The 26,472-nt window shown below is 41.0% G+C and overlaps 4 protein-coding genes across 5 annotated transcripts; 2 read left to right on the top strand and 2 right to left on the bottom strand.

Moving 5' to 3' along the window:
* On the bottom strand, window positions 1–2,087 carry LOC307251430 (uncharacterized protein). The gene is made up of 4 exons (XM_080028801.1): window positions 1,971–2,087; window positions 637–807; window positions 397–550; window positions 1–313 (listed from the first exon to the last, which is right to left on the bottom strand). Exons 1-4 carry the CDS (start codon window positions 1,971–1,973, stop codon window positions 267–269), a joined length of 375 nt encoding a protein of 124 aa, XP_079884927.1. The 5' UTR covers window positions 1,974–2,087; the 3' UTR covers window positions 1–266.
* An 847-nt stretch (window positions 2,088–2,934) lies between these two features.
* On the top strand, window positions 2,935–7,104 carry rnf11a (ring finger protein 11a). Its single transcript, XM_080028682.1, has 3 exons — window positions 2,935–3,320; window positions 4,682–4,854; window positions 5,373–7,104. Exons 1-3 carry the CDS (start codon window positions 3,222–3,224, stop codon window positions 5,542–5,544), a joined length of 444 nt encoding a protein of 147 aa, XP_079884808.1. The 5' UTR covers window positions 2,935–3,221; the 3' UTR covers window positions 5,545–7,104.
* A 459-nt stretch (window positions 7,105–7,563) lies between these two features.
* Window positions 7,564–10,030, bottom strand: hmox1b (heme oxygenase 1b). The gene is made up of 6 exons (XM_080029666.1): window positions 9,953–10,030; window positions 9,781–9,837; window positions 9,209–9,320; window positions 8,864–9,079; window positions 8,194–8,466; window positions 7,564–8,039 (listed from the first exon to the last, which is right to left on the bottom strand). Exons 2-6 carry the CDS (start codon window positions 9,828–9,830, stop codon window positions 7,851–7,853), a joined length of 840 nt encoding a protein of 279 aa, XP_079885792.1. The 5' UTR covers window positions 9,831–9,837; window positions 9,953–10,030; the 3' UTR covers window positions 7,564–7,850.
* A 7,401-nt stretch (window positions 10,031–17,431) lies between these two features.
* LOC307252453 (uncharacterized protein) lies at window positions 17,432–24,389 on the top strand. 2 transcript variants are annotated; one of them, XM_080030122.1, is made up of 8 exons: window positions 17,432–17,596; window positions 18,622–18,944; window positions 19,087–19,197; window positions 19,702–19,824; window positions 20,583–20,958; window positions 21,285–21,332; window positions 21,788–22,206; window positions 22,383–24,389. In XM_080030122.1, exons 2-8 carry the CDS (start codon window positions 18,624–18,626, stop codon window positions 23,985–23,987), a joined length of 3,003 nt encoding a protein of 1,000 aa, XP_079886248.1. In that variant the 5' UTR covers window positions 17,432–17,596; window positions 18,622–18,623; the 3' UTR covers window positions 23,988–24,389. The 2 variants fall into 2 exon arrangements, with proteins under 2 accessions (XP_079886248.1, XP_079886249.1); XM_080030123.1 differs by lacking the exon at window positions 21,285–21,332.
* The last annotated feature ends 2,083 nt before the right edge of the window (window positions 24,390–26,472 follow it).

Here is a 26,472-nt window from a genome sequence, read left to right as displayed (position 1 = left end):
TTGAGTTTATAATTATCTATTAGCTTTAATCTATTTTTAAGCTTGTTTTGTTTCAGCGTTTCACTAAGGCAATAAAAAGTACGTGGTTGGAATTCTAATGAAAGAAAAAAAGCTTTAATTGATCCCTTCATACATTTTTGGCCTGAACATGAAGCGCTGTGCTCACCAGACTAACCTGTAAGTGTTTCAGTGCAGTCCAAAACATAGTTTTCAATGTACATCTATGTCTTTAAGTAACTAAAGTGCTTCAAGGCAGTTTGTTGTCTTCAATCTTGTCCATCTGAATGATTGTCTCCTTTGGCTGCCCTGTCATCTTGAGACAGAAAGAAAAGTTAACATTATACTTTTTACAGTGAAAAAAAAAAAAAAAAACTATGCCCTTAAAAGATAGTGTACCTGGGTGTGCAAGTGTCTGAGGTGCAGGCTCGGTTTCCTGCACTGGACCGTCTCTCATTTGACTATGGGAGGTAGACCTACTGTCTTCTTGTCCTTGTGACGGTTGAAACTGGGCTCCATTTTGCACTGGGAGCAGGGGTGGAGCTGGTGGAGACTGCAGGGTTGAGAGGTTTCACATTGAGATATGCAGGTCTCACACTAACGTATAGCTCCAGATTATTGGATGGAGGAGACTCTTACCTCCGCAAGCTGTTGAGTTTCTGGTGGAGGACTTGTCTCTTGGACTGGAGAGCTCCCATCAGCACGAAACGGTATTGCAGCGAATGCAGGGCGTGGTGGAGGATGAACTTTAGGAGGAGGCAGGTTTGCACAGGGAGGCGGAAGGGGTGGCGGTGGTGGACAAGCTGTTGCCTAAATGTGTGTGAACAAAGATATTAGTGAACACCCAAGTCCAGTCTATACATGTTGTTTTTTTAGGCCCGATTAAAATACTTTTGAGAATAACTTTATTTTTAGGGGTAAAAAAGGTAAAAAAACGAGAAGCCATCACCAATGCAGGATCTGGCTTAGGACTCAGGAAGCTGCTGCCAAACATAATATAATAAACTTTTCGGCGACTCACTGAAATCTATTAAATTAAAATGAGAGGAATTAAAAGAAAATCGTCCACCAGAATAACACTGTGGATCATACAGTTGGTGCAGCTGGAAATATGACCTGGTGACCTGGGTATAGTTAAAAGTGGTGACAACACTGATATCAATCTATAGCCTACAACACTTGAAACAACTAGAAAGCAAAATATCCCATGTGTAGTTACATTGTAATACTTCAATAGTACAATGGGGGGCCATAATTCCCCCAACAGTCTGTTATCCCAATACACACACACACACACACAGTTTTTTTTACCCTAAATATTAAATGTATAACTATGTGGCTTTGTTTCAGCAGAAGCCAATTATAGCACAATTAAAATATGGCCACACATATAGGCCTCTCTCTCTCTCTCTCTCTCTCTCTCTCTCTCTCTCTCTCTCTCTCTCTCTCTCTCTCTCTCTCTCTCTCTCTCTCTCTCTCTCTCTCTCTCTCTCTCTCTCTCTCTCTCTCTCTCTCTCTCTCTCTCTCTGTAATAGGTCCAGGGTTACGTTATAGTAGCTTGAGTTTTTTTATTTATTTCCCTAGCCTACAAAAAGCTATTCATCACAGTGAGATAAATGTAACACCTGGTCAAAACTGTAACTTTTAGCTATTTAAAGGGGCACTGTGTAATATGACATCATCAAGAAAGTTCTAGAATGCAACGCTTCCTGGGTAACCCCCCTCCTTTTGAATAATAACAGAAGCTACAGTGGCCTTCAAGAACAATTCTAAATTATAAACACCCCGGGGGCGCCGCGCGCACCCCCCTTCCCCCCTCCTCCCCCCTTCCCTCCCGAATGTCAGATGTCCGATCTCGGAATGTTTTAAAAACAAAGGCTCTCAAAAGGAATTCAGAATCCATGGTCTGAATGCATTTTTCAAAATCGTGCAGTAGCCCTTTCAGCAAGACACGCGTTTCATCTCCCACTTACCATTTCTACGTGCGTGAATCATAGACCAGGACCACAACAATCAACCGGAAAATAACAGACATGCATTCATGCAGAGCAGAGCCCAGCAATATGGTCCATCTGCAGCATGGACATGTAAGATCTGCAGCCGCTGCCAACCGGAAATGTAGGCGTGTTCATCATACTGCATCCGGATATAAGTCATAATAAAATCGTTTTTTAAAGGTGCAGTGTGTAATATGACATCATCAAGAAAGTTCTAGAAAGTTCTAGAATGCAACACTCCCTGGGTAACCCCAACCCTTTCGAATAATAACAGAAGCTACAGTGGCCTTCAAGGACAAGAACAATTCTAAATTTTAAACAATGCACCTGATGACATTCCAACTATGACACTTTCAAGATGGCGGCACTAGGCCTTGGTCCAAAATATGCAGAAATATGGACATATATGAGACCCTTTCTAAGGGAAAAAATTATAATAAAAAAAATGCAGCTATTATGCACTAAATTAAATGTACTTATGGATATTATAATTACTTTCTACAAAATCTGCTAGGAAATAAAACCCAAAATTATACACACTGCAGGTTTAAGTTTGTTTTGTGTTTTATCTCGATAAGACAGACTCGATAAATACACCGCTACATATTTAGATAAATAACACATTTAAAAAAAAGACTGACCCGTGATCTATTACTTAATCAGCAATGCAAACGTTTTTGGACACGCGCGTCAATTTGATAGCTTGTCCGCTTTTCATTGTGAAGCAGTATTCCTCCCAAGTCTTCCGAACCGTGGGTGTAAAGCCAAAAGTGTAAGGTGGAATGTTTTGACACAAACTTTTTTTTTTTTTTTTTTTTTTTTTTGTTTTGACACAAACTTTACTTTCCGAGGAGCCTCCTGATGACGATATTCCGGTTTGTGTTTTTTGTAAACACATCAAGCCAAAACACACCTCTTATAATAGGTCCATGACACACACACACAGCACTCAGACACACGGTCAGCTCGCTGTGACGGTAAACTTTTATATCTTTTATATACAGTATATGGTCTCATCTCATGTCTCCAGCCACCGTCTAGCTCAGCATTAGTTCGTTTAATTCCGTCGAGCTCTTCGCGAACATGACAACAAACCATCAGCTAGCAGCTAGCTAAGCTATAACGTCAAGCCTAGACGTTAGCAAGTTAGCTCCAGGTGACGCGTTCTGAGTGTGTGTCACCCTCACAACACAAGGGGGAGACTAATGAACTGGTGGTCTCAGTTCAATGGGGAACTGTCTGTTTTCACAAGGTGCGGATGACCTGTCGCTACTGAACGAGTCCGAGGGGGGCAGCCTGCCCGGAGAGGCGCCGCCGCCCTACGAGGTGAGCTGCTTGGACTCCGAGTCAAATACACCCCGGGGATTTAGGAGCATGTCACCTCAGAAATGATCTCACTATAAAGTCTTCCGATCATCGTTTATTATGGATGATGATGTCAGTATTTCTCGCCCTCCTTTTGTCACACAGTTCCACTTGAAAGCAGATCTGGGCACCACAGTTTGTTTTTTAAAATCGATATCTCACTATTTTTAATGCAACCATTGTTTGTTCATAGAATAATATCTGATATAATCACTGCTGTAGGCTATACATTCAGAACATGTGTCAAACTGTAAATGAATGTTATATGAGTTATGTCTTAAAAATATCTCTACCAAAGACCCAGAAAACTATGAGTAGGTTAAGTGTGGAATCCCATTACCTGTGATACTATTATGTGTAGCCTATTGAATCACAGACATGCCAGGCCCTCTGCCATACTAAAGGCACTTAACATGACTAGTTAACTGTGTGATCAGCAGTAAGCTATTGGTCTTAAGGGGGTGTCGCGTGCTGTGGTGGCTCGGCCTTTTGCGATGGCTGACTCCACAGTTGCTGTGGTGCTGGCAGTCGGAGTGGCTGACATTTTCAGTGTGTCAGTGAGTAGTAAACATGGGTATGTGTAGGATTATGTATTAGTACGTTTGTGTGCATCTATGTGTACTGGTATGGTGTGTACAGTTATGCAAGTGTTTGTTTGTATGCTTGTGTGTATCTATGTGCATTGGTATGGTGTACATATATGCAAGTGTTGATACATAGAATTGATATCATGAAAATGAGAAATGAGTCTGAAGGAAACATGTAGTTTTGAGTTTTGATTTTGATATATGACCTGTTAATATTGTTTAAAGAAGTGGGGTGGGATTGAACAAGTTTTTACTTCTTCCCACCCCTTTTCAAATATGTTGTGACATTTTTATAGAGTGCTTGGCGGCCTTATCAGTGCAGGAGTCACTAGGGCTGACTCCTGTTGATGCATTTTTATTATTGTATTGTTGTTGCATATTTGAAATAAAGTATTCATTCATTCATTCATTCAAAGGGAATTTGGAATGACTGGGAAGGTGGCGCTTCCCTTGAGGCAATTTAAAATGTATCAGGAACTCAATAAATGAAAGGAAATCAGTGGGAAATGTACACACGCACATACAAAATACAGTGACTGTGTTTGTGAGTATTGTAGTGTCTTAAGATCCTCCAAATGAATTTTAGAACCTACCCAGCAAACAGGATGAGTTTATTTCAGTAACAACAATATAAGCCTCAGATATCCATCCAGCATCTATCAGGCTCTAATGCCAATTGAACATACATAAAACATACGTACCTTACATCGATCCACCGTCCCTCTTCTGTTCCAGGAGCGCCCCCAGCCAGTGCCAGTGTACCATCCCAATCCAGGGGAAAGTCGTCTGGCTTGCCAGCTGACCGAGGAGGAGCAGATACGCATTGCCCAGCGAATTGGTCTCATCCAGCACCTGCCCAGAGGCATCTTCGACCCTGGCTCTGACCCCTCTGACAAGAAAGTTAAAGAGTGAGTCTAGAGTAGGCCAACCTTATTGCATAATTGTTTGTGCATTTATTTATTTAACTTCCAAGTTGTTTTGATGTAACACAATGAATTGGGTTAACTTAGGTACCAGTATTCTGAGCCATTGGATAGATCGGTGGAAATGGGATCATGGCTTACTGTGTGAATAAATTGCCACGAAATAATGCTTCTACAACAAAACTGTTTTCTACAGATTCACTGCCACGCTTCACTGTTGTGGTGATAGCCTATACGTTGGGGACCTAATGGTAACCCTGGTTTATTTGAATGTGATATGAGGTGCTTAGTTTATTAGTACCGTAATATTGGCTGCCACTAGCGACAACATAAAGCAGCCTGGCATAAAGGAGCAGCTCACCTCAAAATATAAATTCTATCTCCACCATCTCTATGATTCTTCCTCAGTTAATCTCAGCTGAGGTTTTTCAGAGTTGATGAGTTTTGGCCTAGAGTATGGTTGATTTATTGTTAGAATAAGGGCTTACTGCTCTCTCCTCCAGGTGTGTGATCTGCATGATGGACTTTGAGTACAGCGATCCCATCCGGTTCCTGCCCTGCCTTCACATCTACCATGTTGATTGCATTGACGCCTGGTTGATGCGCTCCTTCACCTGCCCCTCCTGCATGGAGCCAGTGGATGCAGCCCTGCTGTCCACTTACGAAACCAACTGAGCACTGCCGCGATGGCTGCTCCTGCCTAGAAGTAACTAAAATCTGTCCTAGCTGTTCAAACAGGTAGCCAAGGCGATAAAGCATTATGCAGAGGCTTACTTAGGATGCAGTCAGATGCTGAAAACTGTGACCTACAGTGCATTGCCTATGTCTGATGTGCACACCTATTTCGGCTTTGGAAACTCTTTGCCTTTTAACAGTAGGACAGCGTGCCAAATTGAGCTAGCAGAATAAAATGGAAAGCTCCACAGGTAGCAAAATATTACTGCAAAGTAATTCTCCCTTTTGTATGACATGTATGAGAAGTGTATTTTACTTTGTGATTTTTATTGGTAAAGTTAGATGCATGTCGCAAATGTAATTTACCTCCCCTTTCAAGACGTTATGTGCAATATTTTATATCCGTGGAGATAAAGCAGGAGATTTGTCTTAGTCAAGTGGGCTTCATTATTGGTTTGAAAAGTCAGTCAAAACAAGAATTTACTGTGTTTTTCAAATTACGCTTTGTATGTCAAACAAGCACAGGCCTCGCAACTGATATGCAATCATCAAAAAAGCAGAAAAATAACCAAAGTTTTTCTGAACAAAGATATTCTATGAGGTCCCATGGGTTACTAAATACCATGAGAGAAAATGGGTTTGTTTCAGATTCTGAGGATATTTGAATATTGAATCCGTTTTATTTGACTAAGGTCTTGTTGTCTTTACTGTAGTTCATCTCTGAAGCTGCTTTTATTACTATAGATCTGTTCTTTTGTTTGTTGTTTGTTTGCATTTTCGCAATATGGATCCTCTTCTGCCATGCTTATACTTTTGTTTTAAAAATCAGTCCGTAATGTGTTTTTCACTGTTTACCGTCAGTACCATTTACAATGACAAGATATGCTGTGCAATTCCCCCCTCAAAGCACCTTGAGATTCCCCTCATCTGGCCCTCTGTAGCTTGTAGACTTCATAGATGAGTGAGAATTTTGATATGTGTGTAGGTGTGTGTGTGTGTGTGTTTTTGAAGGAATCGTGGCTAGAGATTTACATGCTGAGGTAACATAGTGGATTAACTCTGTCCATTGTTAACTTGCATAGTTACCTCTCTATTTTCTTGTTTAATTCTGTTTGGTTTTGTTTTGTGTTGATGGCTTTCTTACAGCGAGTGATGCATTTCCAGAGCTCCTGGGTCATAACGTGAAATAAACTACAGCAGTAGAAAAGGAAAACATTTTGAATGTAAAGTCAATTACTTTTAGCTTTCAAATATTTGGGCAGTACACAAGACAGTAGGATGACATTTCTGATTTACTCAGGCTGCTGTGCCTTTACAAGGTTGAGGTTGAGACAATTGTGAAGTACAATCATTTCTGACATGACGTGTTTTTCTTTTAGTTGTCCTCTAGGGAGAGACAGATACCAGCACTACTGATTTGTTTCACTTATGAAATAGGCCTAGGATGAAGCCAGACATTTCCTCTGGCTGCTGTTAAAAATCATTTCATGTTTTTAATTTATGACGTGTGCAACCGGCGCAAATGTTTTAGGAAAATCCTGAAACCACAATAAAAGTGGATACAAAATTTTACACGTATAAGACGTGTTGTCTCATTATTATCCGTTGCAGCAATACATGCTTTCTTTTTATTCGTCTGAATCGTACTTACTCATCAACTTAATCTTACTCTATCTGATGACAGTTACAACATGTGTTCTAATAAATTACTTATGATTACTGAGAGAGTAATCAATAATTAAATACTTTTTAGTCAGTGGTAAGTAAGTAAGTAAAAAGTCAAATTTATTTATAAAAGCACATTTATAACAGTTTTCACTGACCAAAGTGCTGTCACTGACCAAAGTGCAAAGTGGTCATTTTGCAATATATGCAATCATATGAACAATGAAATTCCAAGTGTTTAACCAGGAAACATAGTAGGGCCAAGGGCCAGCTGGACACTGAACATCAGCAGTTACAAGAAAAGAGCATGGATGAGCAGTACCAACAAAAGCCCAGAAAATGCTTTCTTTCATCAAAAGATTTTTATTAAAAAAGTAACTTATTTACAGTATAAAAAGTAAACATATTGCACATAGTAATGCACACTGGATAACAGTGTTGACAAATATGTTAGAATTTCAAACTCATTACATATGAATCTGGCTCTCTGTTAAATTACAAAAATATACAGTATTTTCTTTTTTACAGACTGTTAAACATATTACAGTATTATAATCACTCAAGGGTTTTCATTATAATTTCACAAAAAGAAAACCAACATACGTATATATATACATAGTATTTCTTGTTTTGTATCTTCTCTAAAAGGCATAGAGTCCCATGCTGACCGTGGCCAGAGCCACAAAAATGCCCAAGACCATCCTGAGCAGTGGGGAAATTTTGATTATGTCTGCGGGGATCTGGAGCGTCTGAACTGGTTTGGAGTGTGTTGAACAATTCTGCAACGTATTTTCCGTGACACTCAGCATCTCCTGTAAATCATCGAAGACCTGTGAAAAAAACACACAAGGCGAGAACGTCTTATCAAGCTGCCACCGGCTTTATGAACAATTGCGAGAGCAGAGGTTAAACCGGTACATGTACAAAGTGACATTTTATGTTCTAAGGTTACTTGCTGTGCTTCTCTATAGCATCGCTCCATACCTGAATGTTAAACTCAAAGGCTCTGACGGCCTCCTCCAGCACTCCGTTCCTCTCCTGCTCCGTCAGCTCCACACTGTTCATGCGGCTGCGGTACAGCTGTTTGAACAGGTTAGGGCTGGACACACCGGGGAAGGCGAAGAACGACAGACCCTCGCTGCTCTTCAGCCCCATGGACTTCTGGGCGATACGACCCAGGACCTGCCCTCCAGAAAGGTCACCAAGGTAACGGGTGTAAGCATGGGCAACCAGGAACTCAGGGTTTTCTTTACCAATCTGTAAAAAAAAAAAAAAAACGTTGTTATCAGTATCAACGTGCAGACCTGTGTGTGTGTGTGTGTACTTCTACAACAATTTTTGTGAGAAGAACGGATTTGAGTTTTACACCTTTAGAGCGAGAACATTTTTGGAAAGTGGGGACATTTTGCCCGGTTCTCACTTCGGGACAGGCCTTAAAAGGATTAAGACTAGGTTTTACTGTTCAGGTATGAATTGGGTATAGGTTATGGTAAGTAAGTGTAAGGGTTGTGGTTAGGCATTTAGTTTAGATGGTAATGGTAAGGGTATGGGGCTAGGGAAAGCATTATGTCATGAATGTCCTCAAGTATACAATAGTGCTTGTGTGTGTGTGCGTGTGACATATGTATAACACATTGTAAGCTACCATATGTACCTGTCTGATTCTGTGGCAGTATCTTTTAGTTGCTGCAGGGACAACAATCTTCTCTCTCCAGTCCTGGCCATAGAAATGTTCCAGGTCTTTCTCAAGGGCCTCCAGTCGGGCCAGTTCAGCGGGGAAGTAAATGGGTGCGACACCGGGATGGTTGGAGTTTCTGTCCATCTCTTCTTCCAACGCCTGGTAGATCTCATACAGCGAGCACAGGAGGAGCTGAAGAAGAAGAGAAGGGGTATGAAAGGTGGTGTCAAGACAATCAAGGCAACTAATAGCCGGCCACGCAGAAAGTTATACAAAAAGCAAGGTCATCCAATAGATATATGTTGGGTTGCTTTATGTTACCTTGTACTGTGGTAAGGTGACTTTTGACTTCTGGAAGCTCAGCATCAGTTCTGTGTTTTCTGCCCGGATATGACTCTCCTTTGTCACCTTTTTGATTAGTTCTGACAGATCGCTGCAAGAAGAGGAATATTCGTCATCAATACAGGCGGGTAAAGTTCAGTTATGTTTAAAGAAAAAACAGGAACTTTCTGAACATTTTTGTCAAATACGGGTTCACATAAAAGAACGCGGGAGAGGTGGGCGTGAAATTTACAAATATGAACAAATATGTGGCTCCAAAGTACAGAGGATATACAGTATGTGAATACAATACGTGGGTTACTGCAAGCACGGATGTTTATTTAAAGTACACATCATGCATCTGACAAGAATTGGCACATACTGCCCTAGAAACCCACTTTTGGATGCGGCAGATATGATCATCCTAGCGCAATACTAGGTTTGATTTTTTTTACAAGGTAGCATGACAGTTTAAACACAGTTTTGGAAGCACTTAATGGACACGTATTGCAATTTTACCCAGTGGAAAGAAGATTGTATAGATACAGTAAATCAGAGCAACTCATTCTTACCTGTCTGTCACCTGCTCTGCTGCTGTCTGAGTTGTCTTTTCTGTCTCCATTGTGGCCCTGAAAAAAGTTAGGGTGTCAGAAAAGTGTTTTTTTTGCGGGACATAAACCATCTTCCTACATGATCACTAACATTGTATTATTATAAAGCATATCATTGTTGTGTTTTACTCACCAGTTTAGGATGAAGGCCTGTAGGTTTGTTTGTTGGTATCTGTCCACACTGATTCTCAGTTGTCTCTCTTGATGTTCAGTACAGTCTGTGCTGTGAGTCAGTCGGTCCTCTCCCTTTTTATACATGGTCCTCTTGTCTCCTCCCTCCAGCAGTTGAATCAAAACAGGAACTCGGTGTGACAAACCCACAGCCAAACATGATATGGCAAAATCAGCAAGAATGGTAGGAGGGACTGAGAGTTAACATGACACAGCAAGTTTGAGAACTTGGGAAAAGTGCTGAGGGTGGGGCTATGGGACTTAGCATGAGTGAGAAAGTTTTTGTCATGACCTGGAAAAGCAGGGGGAGGAGGGCTGAGCGCTGAACGTGACCTCGCAGCTTTGGAATTCCAAAGTTGAGCCAGACTAGAGGAGGAGCCCACTCTAAACATGACTGTGACTTTCTGAAGCCAGAGACGGAGAGGGAGGTGGGGGTTGGTACAGAAAAACAACCACATGACTGTGTCAAGACAATACTCCAGCCACTGTTAGTTCGTCAGAAACAAGATCAAGTTAAACCACTTTACTAGATCACTGATAAGTCTATCAAGTTCCACATTAAAATAATAAGTTTCAGTAGGAAGGAAACGACACAAGTGAGGAAGTATGCCTAGAGCAAATACAGGCAGTTAATATGCTGTATCAATACAGGTGGTGAAACCACCGGGTGCTTTCTATAATTTTGTCCATATGTACTTTTTTATGGTTTAAGGATTTAAGAAGTCCAACTTAATTATTGATGAGAATCTTAGCCAGCAACCTGAATTCATACTATCTCAAGTGCCATAAAAAGAAACCAGCAATCTAATCCTGCTGACAGAACAAGCACTGCGCGGTCAAAAGGACATCTGAACATACACCCACATGTGATCGTTGAATATCTCATCCCAAAAAACACGGACCATAACATGCATGCCTCCACTCTGATGGAAAGGCTTTCCACAACACCTTGAATCTGGCTGCAAGAATATGCTTTCATTAATCACTGGCAGCATCAGTGAGGTTGGGCAATGATGTCAGTCAGGTGGTGTTGAGAAAGAGATCATCAGAGGACTGTGCAGGTCAGTCGGGATCTTTCATATCACCCAGAGGAAAAGAACATTTGAAAAGAGATCTCAAACATGTTTCATATACTTCTCCTAGACAACTATGAGATCTGTGTGACACCAAACTGAGACTGAGATTTATTTCTCCTGTCTCTAATTGTTTTCGGAGCAATAAGATGCACTAAACCTCAATTTAGTCTCCTTTAAGTTTCAGAAGAGATCTCATCAAACTCTCAAATAATAGTTGTGTCTCTTTGTGATCTCAGGCAGAGAAATCAAAGAGCTCTCTCTATGAACTCAATCTACTCTCAGTTTCTTCATCTCATACTAAACTCAGACGGAGCAAATGAAGAGCTCTCCACGAGCACTCATTGAATTCTCAGAGTTATAAAAAAGTTTTGGTTGCTTTTAAGGATTGTTTGCCTGTGGCAAGTGGGTAATGCATATGACCCATAACTAAGAGGTCAGCGGTTCAAGCCCCATGTCCTGCCACATGTTGAAGTGACCTGGACAAGGCACTGAACCCTGAATTGATATGTGTGTGTAAATGGGACCAGGTAAATGATAAATAAATCAAAAGAAAAATAAATGGTTATTGATTAAGATTGGGATTAACCTTTATAAATAAAGGCAACAAATTATAATTTGATTTCTTGTTGACTTTCTTTTCCAAAGGAGAAACAAAGGAGCCATTAAAAACACTGAATTGAGAGGAGCAATTCTAGTAACTCTGTCTCACCTATTTCTCCTAGTGAATTTGAGGAGAAACAAATGAGAGACATTTCAGACCAAAAAGATATTAAAATGAGGCTGAGATGAGAATCTCAAATTTGTCTCCTGAGCTGTAGAAGAGCAGGCTTTGGCAGGCCTAAGCCATTGAGCATGTTATGTTGAATCAGTAAAGAGATAGCCTATCTCCATACTGCGGGCACAACATAGATAATAGTGTTTATGGTCTATGGATAGGGTAGGCCATTGCATTTGTTTAAGGCCTTGAGGCAAATCTGTGATATCTGGACTACCCTACATAGAAAGAAAAACAATAATGGACTTGTCTGGATCCAAATGTCACTGGATACTAATTAACATTACAATTTACCCTTATTTGGAAATAAACTCAAGTTCAAGAAATCAGTGCCACTTTAAAAGTAGCCTTCAGGGCACTATATAGGCTACTTTTGGCCCCAAAGTGTAGCCAAATTGAGGCCTGCTCCCATTAAGTAAAGTTCTGCATGCAAATACCTTAAGTGACCTGGAATGAATTTTCTGTCAAATTCAGATTTTCTTTTAGCATAGGCTAACTTGCACATTTCCAGAAACTTGGTTTAAAGAGAAGTTCAGGTAGGCTACGTGTGAGAAATATGTGAGAGCTGCATCTGCTCAACCAGCTGACAACTGGCTGACATATGGAAATAATTGGTCATCTATCTGTCGGTTAGCTTCCTCTCGCTCCAGTCAAACGTGAATCAGCAGAGAGGCCATGGACCCGCTAAACGTGAGTCAGCAGCTTTTCCTTCTCACGGTTCAGACGTGACACACATAGAGTTGAGACTGAGCATGCCAGAGTCCAACAACGAAAAACATTTTTAGGGGGTTTATTTGAGTTATTAGCAGCATGTAAGCTCGTTGTTCGGTGGTTTAAACATATGCCATGTAGGCTACTTCATAAACGCACCTAGTTTAGCACTAGCTAGCTACTTCCTCTTTAGGCCTATGGTAACGCATTAATCCTGACAAGTCACTTCAAAAAATGCTTAATAAACAATTAAATTCAAAATTAAAATACATAACGTTAACCTCCTTTTTGGACCGAAATAAATCCTGATACATTCCTAACAGGACTAGACTTAGCTTCAAAGTAAAGTAGGCTACATTTGATCATGAAATGGTATTTTGTATCATGCTGTAACTGAACTAGGCCTATTGTGATTGATATCACAGGTATTTTTCCTTTGTATCAGTGGTGCTTTTCTTTTCAATCAAAACTGGAGCTCAGCAAAGCTGGAACTTTATTTAAATCACCACCAACTAGCAGCTTTAACACTGTGCCTCTCCTCTCTGGCTGTGTAGATGGATGTGGTTGGAGAATGCTCAGTGAGTGGATGCAGCCAGAAAGAGAGGACAAGGTTCCACACAGACCTATTGATGGATGAGGAGCAGCTGGGGACACATTCAGATTTTGAGGCATGTAGCACCAAGAGGCTTTACCAGGTGGACTCTAGGTCTGAACTGGTAGTAGAAATGTTGAAGAAGTTGTTGACTGTTAATGGTTTTAAAATGTATTTTATCCAGACTATCTGAAGCAGAGTGTTAACTGATGTGATTCGCTGCATGACAAATGATAGATGGAGTATACTCTGATGTAGTCTGTCGGCAGAGGTGTTTCCTTAACTGCACAATAATTTGACTTAGTGGTCTGTTTGCAGCTATGTGTGTACATTATGCAGTTTGGTACGTGCTGTTCTAGTCAAGCTCTCTATACAGATTTTTAAATGCAGTAAAAAAAAGATTGATTTCTTAGTTATTCTTAATTAAGGTTAATGTTTTCCTAATATGTTAAGACTGTCACAGTTATTATATATTCTGTAACTGTCTTGCTTTACAAAATTCATTCTTCTTTAAGGAATCGAACGGCTTGCTCGACAAGAAAAGGCAACACTCTGGTAAGGTGCTTTTAACGTGTGTTTGTTTATCATACGTCAGCTGTTCAGAAAGCTGACTCACAAATGTTAATAAACAGGGTGTTTTAGAGACAAATGGTTAGCAAATCGCCACAGTGCACTGTAAGGATGCAGATAGAACACTTATTGAGATAGAGAGATGGTCAGAGGGGTAATCATCCATTGTTTGATAGAAATATGTGACATATTTCAGGTGATAGCGGAGCTGAGGCTGAACTTTGTGGATCAGAGTCCTCTGTCTTTCTCCCTGCTCATCTAGCGTGTGTGCCACAAGACGGATGGGAAATAAGAGAAGTAGAGGTGAGAACAGAACAGATGACGTGTAAAAAGAATAGGGGATAACAATATGTTTAACTCCGTTTAATTTTTTTATTTAAACTGCCTTCCTTACCGACTCATGATATTGATGTAAATTTCCTTTTTCCCAGGAAATCCAAGACACACTGTTGCCTTCATGTTACACAGCAGAGGGCAGCATTGATCAGGTAATTATCTTGTGTTAGTTGTTCAAAAGTTTATTTCTACAACAATTTTTCTGCTTTTTTTTCTTTTTTCTCAGACAAATCCAAGCTCCCCTTTGGAGTACTGGTTATATCCAGATGACCAGCATAACATGGTGGCATACTCTCCCGTCACTAGTACTATCCCCCCGCCTGCCACTCCAGTGACCAACAACAGGCCATGTCCGTTCGTACCTCTTCCGGGTTCAGTGTCAGCCATTGCTTCCACACTGCTTACCTCTGCAGTTGATCCCATGGTATCTAGCCCCATTATGACTGACACCTGCAGCCCCATTGGCTCTATGTGCAGTAGCACCGGTTCAGCCTGGGACACTCTCAGAAACACATCCAGGAGTCTTGGCTGCTCTGACCGGGATCCTGTCAGTGCTGCGGCTCACCTACACCTTTTGGGGGAATCCTTGTCCCTTATTGGACACCATCTTCAGGAGACAGACGTGAGTACAATGGAGTTGAACAAACCTTTCTCATAAACTGGGTCTGGTCTGCTTTAATTTACATTGTGACCATATAACATACAGTAGAATAGATAATACATCTATATATTTGAAATATTTCGGAAAATTAAGATGTAACCCTACTTAAAGGTTCAGTAAGCGGAATGGTCAGTTTAGCTAACTTCCTGTCAGTGACTGCAGTTAGCAGTCCCCTCCCTCGTCCCCACGTCACCACATTAATGCACTTCGGTATTCAAGCAGCGAGTTATCTAGCATCATCTCGGATCCATAAGTGTGATAAAACATGATAAAAACCATCAAAACAGACATTGGGAAGGATTTTTACCTGCTCCCCCGCCATTGTAGGCGCATACACATTCACCCATCTGTCGCTCTGCACCTGCACCGGCAGTGAGACGGGTGCCGGTTTGTAGCGTTCTCTCTTCTGATTGGTTATCAGTAGTGGGATCCCCAAAAAGTTTATTTGCCGATTACATGCAGAGTGAGTGACTGAGAGATCGGCTTTATGAAACGTGCACACTATAAGTGATCACTGTAAGAATAAAGAGCGATTTAACACTTATATTAACATAGATAAATCGCTTACTTCACCTTTAAGTGTTTTCTTATGAACCCATAGTATTCATGTTTTTATCCTTATCTTTTACAACCGACAGTTGAGGGCGTGTAATGCCTGTCTGGAAGCGAATTACTGCATATTTGAGAGAAAATGTAACGGAGATCATTAACCAATTAAAATAAATACCCTCATATCCTTCAGACATGTTATCTTAAATCTGCCGAACTCTACCTGTGACTATTTTAATTAGGCTTTCTTGTACTTTCACCCATTTAATTTGAATTGCAGCTATTCTACCTCGCTGTCTAAACGTTTAAATTGTTTAGTCTCTTAGCTTGTTGTGTATTTGATGTATTTACATTGTATATTATGTATGTATTGTTGTTTTTTTCTTTGCATTTGTTGACTCAACGTCATTGTAAATGAGGGACACCCCTGAATGATCTCTCGAGGATAAATAAAGGTAAATTAAATTTAAAACAGCTTACTTGACCAGGTATCTAGGTTAAACCAGACTAAATTACATGTATTTTAGGGTACAAAGACGCATATACATAGGAGTGTGATAGGGTTGAAGTAATATATGCACTTTATGATATGATGTATTATTTTGTGATGGAGCTGAAGCAAGGTTGTTTTAGATGTATGTTCATCATAAAAAGTTGTAACTGAAAGTCTGCATGATTTCAACTGCTCTGTATTTACACATTTTCGTTCCTTTTGTTTTTTTCCGTAGAAAATGGTGAGTGTGCCGAGTAGCTTGTCTCTGCTCTTGGACTCTCTGCTGTGTGCCCTGGCTCCTCTAATCTGCCTCTCTGCAGAGATACCAGAGCTGAGGAGCTGCACACAACACACACTGGTGAGAAATGCAGCCACGACAACATACACATTTGTCCTTTTTCTTATTTTAATTTTTTTTCTCTCTTTTCTTAGTTTGTATGTATTGTCTGGTGTTGTTTGTTTGTTTGATTATTGTTACGAAAAAACCAAAATAAAAAGAATTATACAAAAAAAGAGAAATGCAGCCACGAGCGAACGACAGCCACATGCAGGCACCTGAGTGAAGTATTGTGTTATTCTGTATGCTAACACACTCTTATCATCCTTTTTAGGCCTCCACTATGGAAAACATTGCCTATGTGATGCCTGGGCTGTGAGTGATGAAGAAGACCCCACTAGCAGTACACAGCACTTTTTGTCATACTGAAAGACACTATAGGTTAGTTTACTCTTGAAAGATTTTGTTTGCACTTTAAAAATGATATTTGTTTTATAACATATGTGCAAGTTTACTTTAAAACATCAGGTTTTTATAATTTTGTAAAAAAAAAAATATATATTTTTTTTTAATAATAATCATAATAATAATGTATCGACCAGAAACCTTCTGTCTGTGTTGCAGGACACATTAAAAAGTGTAAATTTCTAATGTTGTGCTACAAAGAACAGGCATTACATAGAATTGGAAGATTGTCTCCTAAATATTCTTTCAGTTATACTCGAAAAATAAAAGTTTGATCAATTATAAAGCTCATTGTAAGTAAGTTAAGTGTGTGACAGCTCTGATTATAAATTTGACTGCATATGGCCAGGAGTAACAGAAGCCACTATATGATTTCTCTGAAAACCGTTATTAAGTGCATAGTTGACAGGTTGACAACATCGTCCAACATAAGTGGCAGAGTTTATAAGGTGCAATGTACATCCAAATCTGCATTACTGCAACACATTGACCAATACACTTTTATAAATAGATAAATGTTTTTATAAGAAAGTTATATAATTGCATCTAATCTTTCTGAATTTACTCTTAAAAATAATCATTAACTTCAACACCTGTGATTGAAATGTTCTTATAGACAAAAATCACAGGCTCTTAAGATTTACTATTTTGTGACACTGAACACAAGAGGAGTGATCTTTAAATGTATTTCTTTGAAATGCAATTGAATGCATTACAAAATATTTTCTGGCATATTTTACCACTTACTAACATTAACGTCTTGTTTGACAGTCAGCCATGAGTTTTGACACCTCATGGGTGTGGTTGGTAAAGGTAAAATGATTCACAACAGCCTCGGGATAAGCCTCCACCCCATTTTGGAATGCTTTGCATCCTGCAGACAAAGACAACTGTTGTGCGTGCTTCAAAAATATATTTACAAGTGCATTCATGTGTTGAACGTTGGGAGTGGTTAGACGGGTAGCTCCCTGAGACTGTGAACCTGCGTAGGCAGCTTTGAGTAGTCGTCTGGGAATCAACCTGCACTGAAGTTGCCTGGAATACAGACATAATCCAGCCCCAACTGAACAAACAGAGTTTCAAGGAAACACACACGGTTGAGTGAGTATATTTCTTACTATTTAAATAATCGTCTTGTTTTCTTTACTAATATACTAGTGAGCACTAGTTATCTCACTATTAAGGTTGGACTTTAAACCGAGCAAATTCTAGATAATTAACGATGATACAAAGTTTCTTTGCCATATTTCTGTTTGGTCTCAAGGAATTTCTACCAATCACTGTAATAAGTTAATGGTTGTCAGTGTTACACAAGCTTTGAATAGACAATACTGCTAGTGTCTGTCATGTTGGTCATTCTCTTTACTTTCCGTATTAGTTTAATTCAAAATTTAGATTTCTCTTTAAGTGCTGAACGTGCGCAGTCTTTATACAATACTGTGCTGTTGTGTACCGTCAAAGTGAACTTGCAATTCTGTATGTCCTCATTTTTGTGTCCATTAGTGCGTGGTACGTGCTTTGTACATATTTGCATATCAGAGTATAAAATCCAGGTAGAATGTAGTTGGACAGGACTGGTAAGGTGTGGCGTATCAAACAGAGAATAAAAGGGATGCAGTTAGAAACGGAGGACAAGTTTAAGTGACATGAAAGCTTTAAACCAGGAGCACAACTACTATACTTGTGAACTTATGCGCACCAGGTTAGGGGATGGAGAGAATATGTTACGCTCCAGGGAAACTTAAAGGTGCTGCGAGGAACTTTTAAATATTTCTGATACAGTCTAATTTTTCCTCTGATGATCATAAATTACATGTAACAGCAAACGAGACCATCAGTGCAAAGAATACCATTTTTGTATTGTTTTTTACTTAATGCCTTTGTCATGAGTATGCTCACCCAGGAACAAAAGCTGGCATAGTAAAAACACTACCGCTTTTGTCCAAAGGGGGTGCAAGAATGAACACATACCGAATGCTCCTCAGAGTCCCTTAAGAAGACAACGTTTTTTTTAACTATTGGGCACAATCGGACGCTTTTTTTTTGTTTCCTTTTTTTTGTTGGGTGGTGTAGTTACTTCAAGATGGCACATTTGACGCCTTGCTCTTGTCTTTATCTCCTTCCAGTTATGGGCGAACACTTAATAGGGAGCTCACCCCAAGAGCTCAGACTTGTTCTTTTGGGAAACATTGGATGTGGAAAGACCTCATCGGGAGACACGATCTTGAGTCAGCTGTCCCCCATCTCTCCCAGTGCGTCCCGGAGCTGCCAGCTGCGACGGGGCAGCTCTGAGGGCAGGAGTGTGTCCCTGGTGGAGGCTCCCAGATGGTACTGGTCCGGTGGAGAGATGGAGGACAGTGTCAAGACGGAGACAGAGCGAGCATTGACGCTGGTAGCACCAGGTCCACATGCTATTTTGCTGCTGGTGCCTGTTAGCCAGTTCACGGAGGTTGGTTGTATTTCTCATCTCATGTTTTGGCATCATTTCTAAATTTGCTCAAGCAGTCACAAATGACATCCTTTTTGTAGTTTTAAAAAGTTAATGACCATGTTTTGGAATTAAGATGGATTTGTCATTTGTCTTTTCCCAGATGGAGAGTCGTGTACCTGGAGTGCTGGAGGAGTTGTTTGGGGATGAGGCGCTGAATCATACCATGGTCCTGCTGACTTGTGGGGACTACTTAATGGGAAGAACTGAAGAGGTATTAACTGTCACTGTCTGGCTGTCCTGAGATATACATTTCAAGTCCTCTTAATTTTAGCATCTAAAGGTGGTAGTATACACTTTGGTACTATGCACTCTTTGAATAGTAGTGCAGATATATTACCTATTTGATGTAAAAGCTTACTGCTAGGTCAGTGCACTACAACTACAATACTTTACTTTGCCCCCTGTTGTTCACTCTGCTGATTAAACTAATTTGACCATACATTTTAATGGGGAAGCATTTTAAAAGAAGCTTTTGTATACAATTTCTAAACGACTTGGCCGGACCTGTGGCTGTTACACACTGACACACGTAATCTGTCTTCTGTCTAACTTCTCACGTAGGGTTTTTGTAACTACTTTCAAACAATTTGATGTCATTTTATGTTTACTTTAAAACTTGTCTGGATACTGCTGCTTTGCCTTCAGGCGTCCTTGTTCACCATCTATTGTGAACAAGAGCGAAGCAACCCATTACATCTGAATTTGTTATCCATAGGAATACCTGCATAAAGAACACCCAGGCCTGAGGCAGATAATCGAGCGCTGCGGTGGAAGGTACCATGTCATCAATAATCGTCAGCGGCAGAACAGGGAGCAGGTCCGCGAGCTGCTGGAGAAGGTGAGAAGTCGCTGCATAGAACAGTTGACATAAAAATGTCAGGAGGAGAGTTTTTCACACACATTTTGGAATGTGTATACTTTACAGCTTCTCTTTCTCACCATTTAATCACTTTTGTTTTATATCTTTTTTAAAAAGTGTGTGATTCTGTCAAGCACTTTTTTTTACATTTTCTTAAAGTGAAATTTGGTTTAATGGCACCCTGTATGTATGTATGTATGTATGTATGTATGTATGTATGTATGTATGTATGTATGTATGTATGTATGTATGTATGTATGGATGTATGGATGGATGGATGGATGGATGGATGGATGGATGGATGGATGGTAGGGCTGCAACTTTATGTCAAACACACAGATATTTCAGTTTACTGTCATAATAGGATTAAAGAAACCAGAAAATATTCACATTTGAGAAGCTGAAATCAGAGAATTTGGACATTTGTTATTAAAAAATGACTCGAAACGATTATCAAAATAGTTGGCGATTATTTTAGTCGATTAATCGTTGCAGCTCTAATGTTTAGGTTGCTTAGCATGCATAAATCCAGCAACACCCTATTTCACATCAAACAGTCACACCCAGCTGTTGTCAGGACCAGTTTGTTTATATACCTCATTATGTTGTAACATTGACTGACATGGGAATATATTCCGCAATGGAAATTACCTGCGGGAATAATAAAATATAATTGTGAACATGAGATTGGGGCACCTTTTCTTAACGTGTTGTTTATGTATTCATGTATGTAACAGGTGGAGAATATGGTGCAAGAAAATGGGGTGTACTATATGAAAACAACACAGGAGAGGGAGCTGGAGAAGCAAGTTAATGACAGAAGGCGAGAACTTATGGAAAGTTACGGAGCTCAAAAAGAGGAGAAAAATGAGACGGCCGCTTCAAAGTACATCCTTGACACAGACGGACAGAGGAGTATCGAAAGAGGAGAGGAGTACAGTGAGATCTTGGAGAGGAGAAGAGAAGAGAGTGATAACATGGAGGGAAGAGTGGATGTGAGGGAAGTGTCTAACGGGCTTCATTCATCAACACCAGCACCAGAACGGCTGTCCGATTCAGAACCCACTGATGCCATGGAGGGGAAGAGGACGCCCAGCTACAGACTAAATGCAGGTAAGCGTCAATACAACTGGGTTCTGGATCAAATGCTTGTATCTGATTTTGGTGTCAATGTCATGTAGAGAAGAAAAAAAGAAGCTAAAGAATTGAAGGTTTGATTTGATTTGATTCAATTTATTTCAGACATATCAAACATACAAAACAAAATGAAAAGCATGGAAATACAATAAACAAAAATTATGTTTTCACAAAAAAATAAAAAAATAAAAGAAAACAAATTATCTGTATTGCTGAGATATGCCTGAAAAGGAGCAGGAATAAGTATACACTTATTTAATCCTACCCCTTTAGGATTCATATTCACTGTTTTTCCTCTTTAGATGGAGCTATACTGTCACAAATGTCATCTTCGAAAGTGACCACAACTTGTAAGTCATAGGACCTCTATATGTGTCTGTATTATGTCACTTAAAGTTCACTCTTGCGGCTAAATCCAACAGATCTGTTTTCGGTCCATCTCTGTCACGGCAGCAGAGCAGTTAGGTTTCACTCTGGTCAGAGTGTGTGCTGCTTCCACTGGCTCGGCTGCGTTGCGTATATACTCTGTTGCAGCTCTGGAAGTCCCCGAGCCCACCATTGTAGATAAGCAAGGCTTTATTTTTTGCTGGATATTAGCACAGCTCATCACAGAACAGATTGAGCGAGACAGGAAGTCACATGCCGAATCACCTTTAAAACATCCATTACATTTCCAAAATAAATCACTCTGTGTTGACACCACATTATATTTCAAGTAAATACATCAACAAATTATTTTAACAGAATGTTTAAAAATTATTTTAGGATGTTTCAATTTCCATATTCTACTCTCGATTGCTTTCAGTACACCACAGAATCAACAGCTTTGAAGAGAGATCCCCCGAGGCGTCTCCGACCTCCACATCTCATGCGCCCGTCTTTGGTTCTTCCTCCTCCGATTTTCCGACCTTCGATTCCGCTCTCCCATTCCCCCAATCCTACTCACCTCCCCGATCCTCCTCTCCTCTTCCATCCACCTTATCCTTATCCCCCTCTCCTCTCCCCCCATCCTCATATCCCCCTCAATCTCCCCCATCCTCCCCTGCCTTCTCTTCCTCTTCCTCTCCGGAGCTGCGTCTGGTGCTGCTCGGTCGGTCGGGAGCGGGGAAGAGCGCAGCTGGCAACTTCATACTGGGACAGCAGGAGTTTGAGTCGCGCCCTGAGAGCCTCACATCCATCACTCAGGAGTGTGAGAAAAGGAAAGCAGTGGTTGCAGGCAGACGGGTAAGTTATTAAGATTTGCTTGGTTTTCCTTTTACACATTCCACCATTTGCCACTTTAAAAAAAACGTTGACTTCTCTTTCTTATTTTGTGTTGTAAAAAAAATCCTGGCTGATTTCACCTCCAAATGAACTCTTTGTAATGCTTCCTGTGTGGCTGTGCCTTCTCTGTACTGCAGGTGGCGGTGGTGGATACCCCAGACTGGTTCAATTCAGAGCAGACTCCGGATGAGGTGCGAGCTCAGATCTCCTCCTGTGTTGCCTTGTTGAGTCCCGGTCCTCACGCCTTCCTGCTGTGTGTCCCCTTAGACCAGCCTGCAAAGACTGAGCTGCAGTCTCTCAAGGCCCTGGAGGCTGTGTTTGGCCTAGAGTCGGTCCAGAGACACACACTGGTCCTCTTTACCTACGCCGATCGACTGAGGGAGAGCGGGAAGGCCGGGGACCACGGCGTGGAGGCCTACATCGCCGGTCAGCGCCCAGATCTCTTAAAGCTGGTGGAGAAATGCGGGGACAGGTTTCATGTGATGGAGACTAGAGGAGGAGGTGGTGGTGGTGGTGGGAGAAACGGCAAGAATGTGGCTGAGCTGCTGGAGAAGGTGGAGCAGACAGTAGTGGAAGCTGGAGGACGCTGTTATTCTTCCCCGGCTTTTCAGGAGGCGGAGAACAGGGTGAGGCAGAGGCAGGTGGAGATAGCCAGGGAGAGAAGGGGGAGATACGGGCAAGGAGCTGCTGTGAGACGGCTCAGCTCCGAGGGCCGACCGCTTCCCTACATGCAGTCTGTGGAGGAGGCCGACGAGGAAGTGAGAGAGGAGGAGATTGAGAAGACCAGGGAGGAGGCAGAGATGAGCGTTGGCACCTTGACCATCGAGAGCCTTCCTTCTGTCACCATTTCCTCTCTGTCCCCTTCCCTTTTCCACTCCCTTATGGAGAAAATGGAGTCCAGTGCCAAGAAGTTACCCAAACTGTTGGCAGATAGCTCCATGTGGGTCGGCGAGGGAGCGAAAAAGGTGAAAAGCAGTCCGGTGTGGGGGACGGTCGGCAGCCAAGCGCAAAACGTCCAGAAGATGGTGGCCGATAGTCCTATGTGGGGGAAGGTGGGAGCTGGTGCCGGACATGTGTCCAAACTAGTGGGAGACAGAGTTCCTCAAGTTGTGTGGGATGGTTCTGCATGGGTGGGATCTGGAGCCAAGGCAGCGGCAGCAAGTCCCATGATGGGGAAAGTGGGTTCAGGGGCCAGACTCATGGCAGACCATTCCATGCGTGTCGGAGCTGGGATTGGATCCGGGGCAAAGAACTTGGCTAAGAGTCCTATGTGGGGAAACGTGGCGAAGAGTCCTATGTGGGGAAAAGTAGGATCTGGGGCCAGAACTGGAGCTAAACTGGTGGCTGACCGCTCCATGCTCGTCGGAGCTGGAATTGGTGCCGGTGCAAAGAAAGTGGCGGGGAGTCCAGTGTGGGGGAAGGTGGGCTCTGGTGCCAAAGCAGGGGCCAAAATGGTGTCTGAGAGCTCAGTGTGGCAGAAAATGGGGAACACTGCTAAACAGGTGCCCAAGGAAGTCATCGGGGTTGCGTTACTGGGTCTGCTGCTCGGCGTGCTTTTGGCAGGGTTAATTGGCGGAGCTGTCGGGACAGCTGCTGGATCCGCTGTAGGCGAGGTAGCCAGGCGCCAATTAAACAAGAGAAAAGCATTGAAAAATGAAGCTACAACCAATGTGGAGAGAAGAGTGAACGACAGCATGGACTCTCTGGTAAAACAAGGAGAGAAAGTATTGAAAACTGAATGATCGGCTGAATGTTTAATTAATGTAAAAGAAATGTAAAAACATTCATTTTGTTTTGTCTCGGTAATGCCAGAATGTGTAAATCAAAAACAAATGGCTATTTGTTTTAGTTGTCATATTGATCATCTGTAAAGCACAATACTCTTTTCTGTTGGTCTTTCCTTGTGCAAATTAAAGGGTTAATTTCAAAACACTTCTGTCAAACAGGATTGGCTAGTTCATAAACAAATGAATGGAACATGTAATGAATAATATTGGGCGTGACTTTATTTTAAAGGATGAATATCCTTCACACTACGATATTTTCTTGCAATGAATATGAAAATAGATTGCTAGATTTTAAGAATGCAGCAGATAAAATTCACATTGTAATGTTCCGCCGATCTTAATAAAAGAAAACTAAAACATAAAATGATTGGGGTTGTCATGTTTTAACAGGGAATGTATGAAAAACACATTTTGAGGACTGTTTGATCATGTAATTTTAAACTATTTTATTAATATTTGATGGATTTACACTGACATTGGTTGTGCTTTCACTAAACATCTGCATTGAAAAGTTGTATCTTCATTATTAACAAGCTAAAGCGGCTTCAGGAGCCAGAACCTTGCAGAGTGTCCCCTCCTCACACTCCGTAGGTGCCTCGTGAATTCAGCTACTGGTATTTCTGTGTGCAAGTGGGTGTGATTTCGGTGGCAACAGGGGCACACCGGAGGGGTGGAGGCAAGGACATTATCTCTAAGTCTCAGGCTGGCCAGCATCACCCTGCATGGCCTCCTGTATCAGGAGAGAATGTGAGAACACCCCAGCAAGCAACCAATATCATGAGGTTTCATATTCATCAAATATTTAATATGAGGAATTGCAGATGTTAAAAAACAAACAGGCACACAGTAGACTAGCTTCTCCTTCCCTCTAAATAGATCTGAGCAGGTGAATTTAAAAATGATCTAAATTCACCAAAGTCAGTGGATGTAGTAAAGAGGGAATTATGAACAAAATTCAATTTGACATATTTACTTTCTGACATGTATATCAGCTTACATGGTGGTAGATTCTTCATAATTGCATATAAAGTTCACACAAAGATGCATGTTGATGCAAACAACTGAGTGTTTTTTTTCTAAATGTCACAGCAGGATAGTAAAATGTCTTATTTAGCCACAGCAGCCAGCTGTTTTCAGTGAAAAAGCTGATGGAGAGAATCACACCTTTAAATGAAAGATAATGTTGCTCCTTAAAGGAATAGTTCAAGATTTTGAATTTTTAGCTTTTTGCCGCACTCTCCAGTTCAAGAAAAGGTGATAGAAAACCGGTACTGTAAATGTGCGTGCTTTTTTTATGTATAACTGGGCAAAGGTCATCAAGGTTAGCTTAGCTCAAATACTGGTAGTCAAGGGTAGCAGTTAAAAATATAAACTTTACAACATCACTAAATGCTCCTGTGTGCTTGTTGGGACTTGTTTATTTTCCACTTTATTTTGCACTCTATATTTCTAAATTTCAGGTCATTTAAAAATGAAATACATACTGGAAGAAAACCAGGAAGTGCCCTTGAGGGTCATGTATGTATTTGATTCTAAAATTACATAATGTGTAAAAATATAGAGCACAACGTTATGTGAATAAACATCCCAACAAGCACACAGGGACGTTTAGCGGTGTTGTAAAGTTTATATTTTGACCTGCTCCCCTTGAATACCAGCTAAGCTAACCTGGATGAGCGACCTTTGCTCATTTCTATATCAAGAATGCATGCAGTTACAGTAATGGTTTCTGCCTCCCTTTCCTGAGCCGGAGAGTGAAAATTTGAAATGTTGAACTATTCCTTTAACTGCTGGACGTGTTAAATAGGCACTTATTTTGCTTAAGTTCTCCCTATGTTGAAAGCAGATGATAGGTTTTCCCCGCGGCCCTTGAGTGGTCAATTAAGTCAGTGTTGTATAGTAGCTATTTCCACTACATCAGTTATTGCACATTTGATGTCATTAGTAACACATTAGTAACACCTGTGTTTTTGCTACTATGACAATGTGAAACCGGCCTATTCACTCTGGGCAATGCAAAAAATGAAGCATGAATGAATTGAAGCTTCTGTGCTTAGAAAGTTTCAATTTGAGTAAAAAATTATTATTACCATGAGGATGTATGGCTTCACTCTGGTAGAGTCAGAGTATGAGCTGTCACACAAGGTTAACAAGGTAAAGGTTCAGTCCTAACTCACATTGTACGTCTGTGTCTTTCTAGCTACAGCTAATGACTGTATAGTCAGGAAATTGGTTGTGGCTTGTGATGAATAAACACATACTGCAAAAATGTCCGGCAATAAAATTTGCATTAATAAAGGAAAGAATTTCAGTTTGAAACCGATCTTTCCACACATTTTTCGTAAGTCAGCCAGCATGCACAATACCAGGACCCAGGAACCAGCTCATCCAAATTGGATGACATGGTGGTAATGTTATCAATGTGCTTTTCCCACCATGT

Source organism: Ammodytes marinus (genome assembly GCF_949987685.1).
Source record: "Ammodytes marinus genome assembly, chromosome: 6".
Classification (NCBI taxonomy): domain Eukaryota; kingdom Metazoa; phylum Chordata; class Actinopteri; order Uranoscopiformes; family Ammodytidae; genus Ammodytes; species Ammodytes marinus.
The sequence above is the reverse complement of the archived record's forward strand: the minus strand, read 5'-3'. Positions and strand labels throughout refer to the sequence as shown.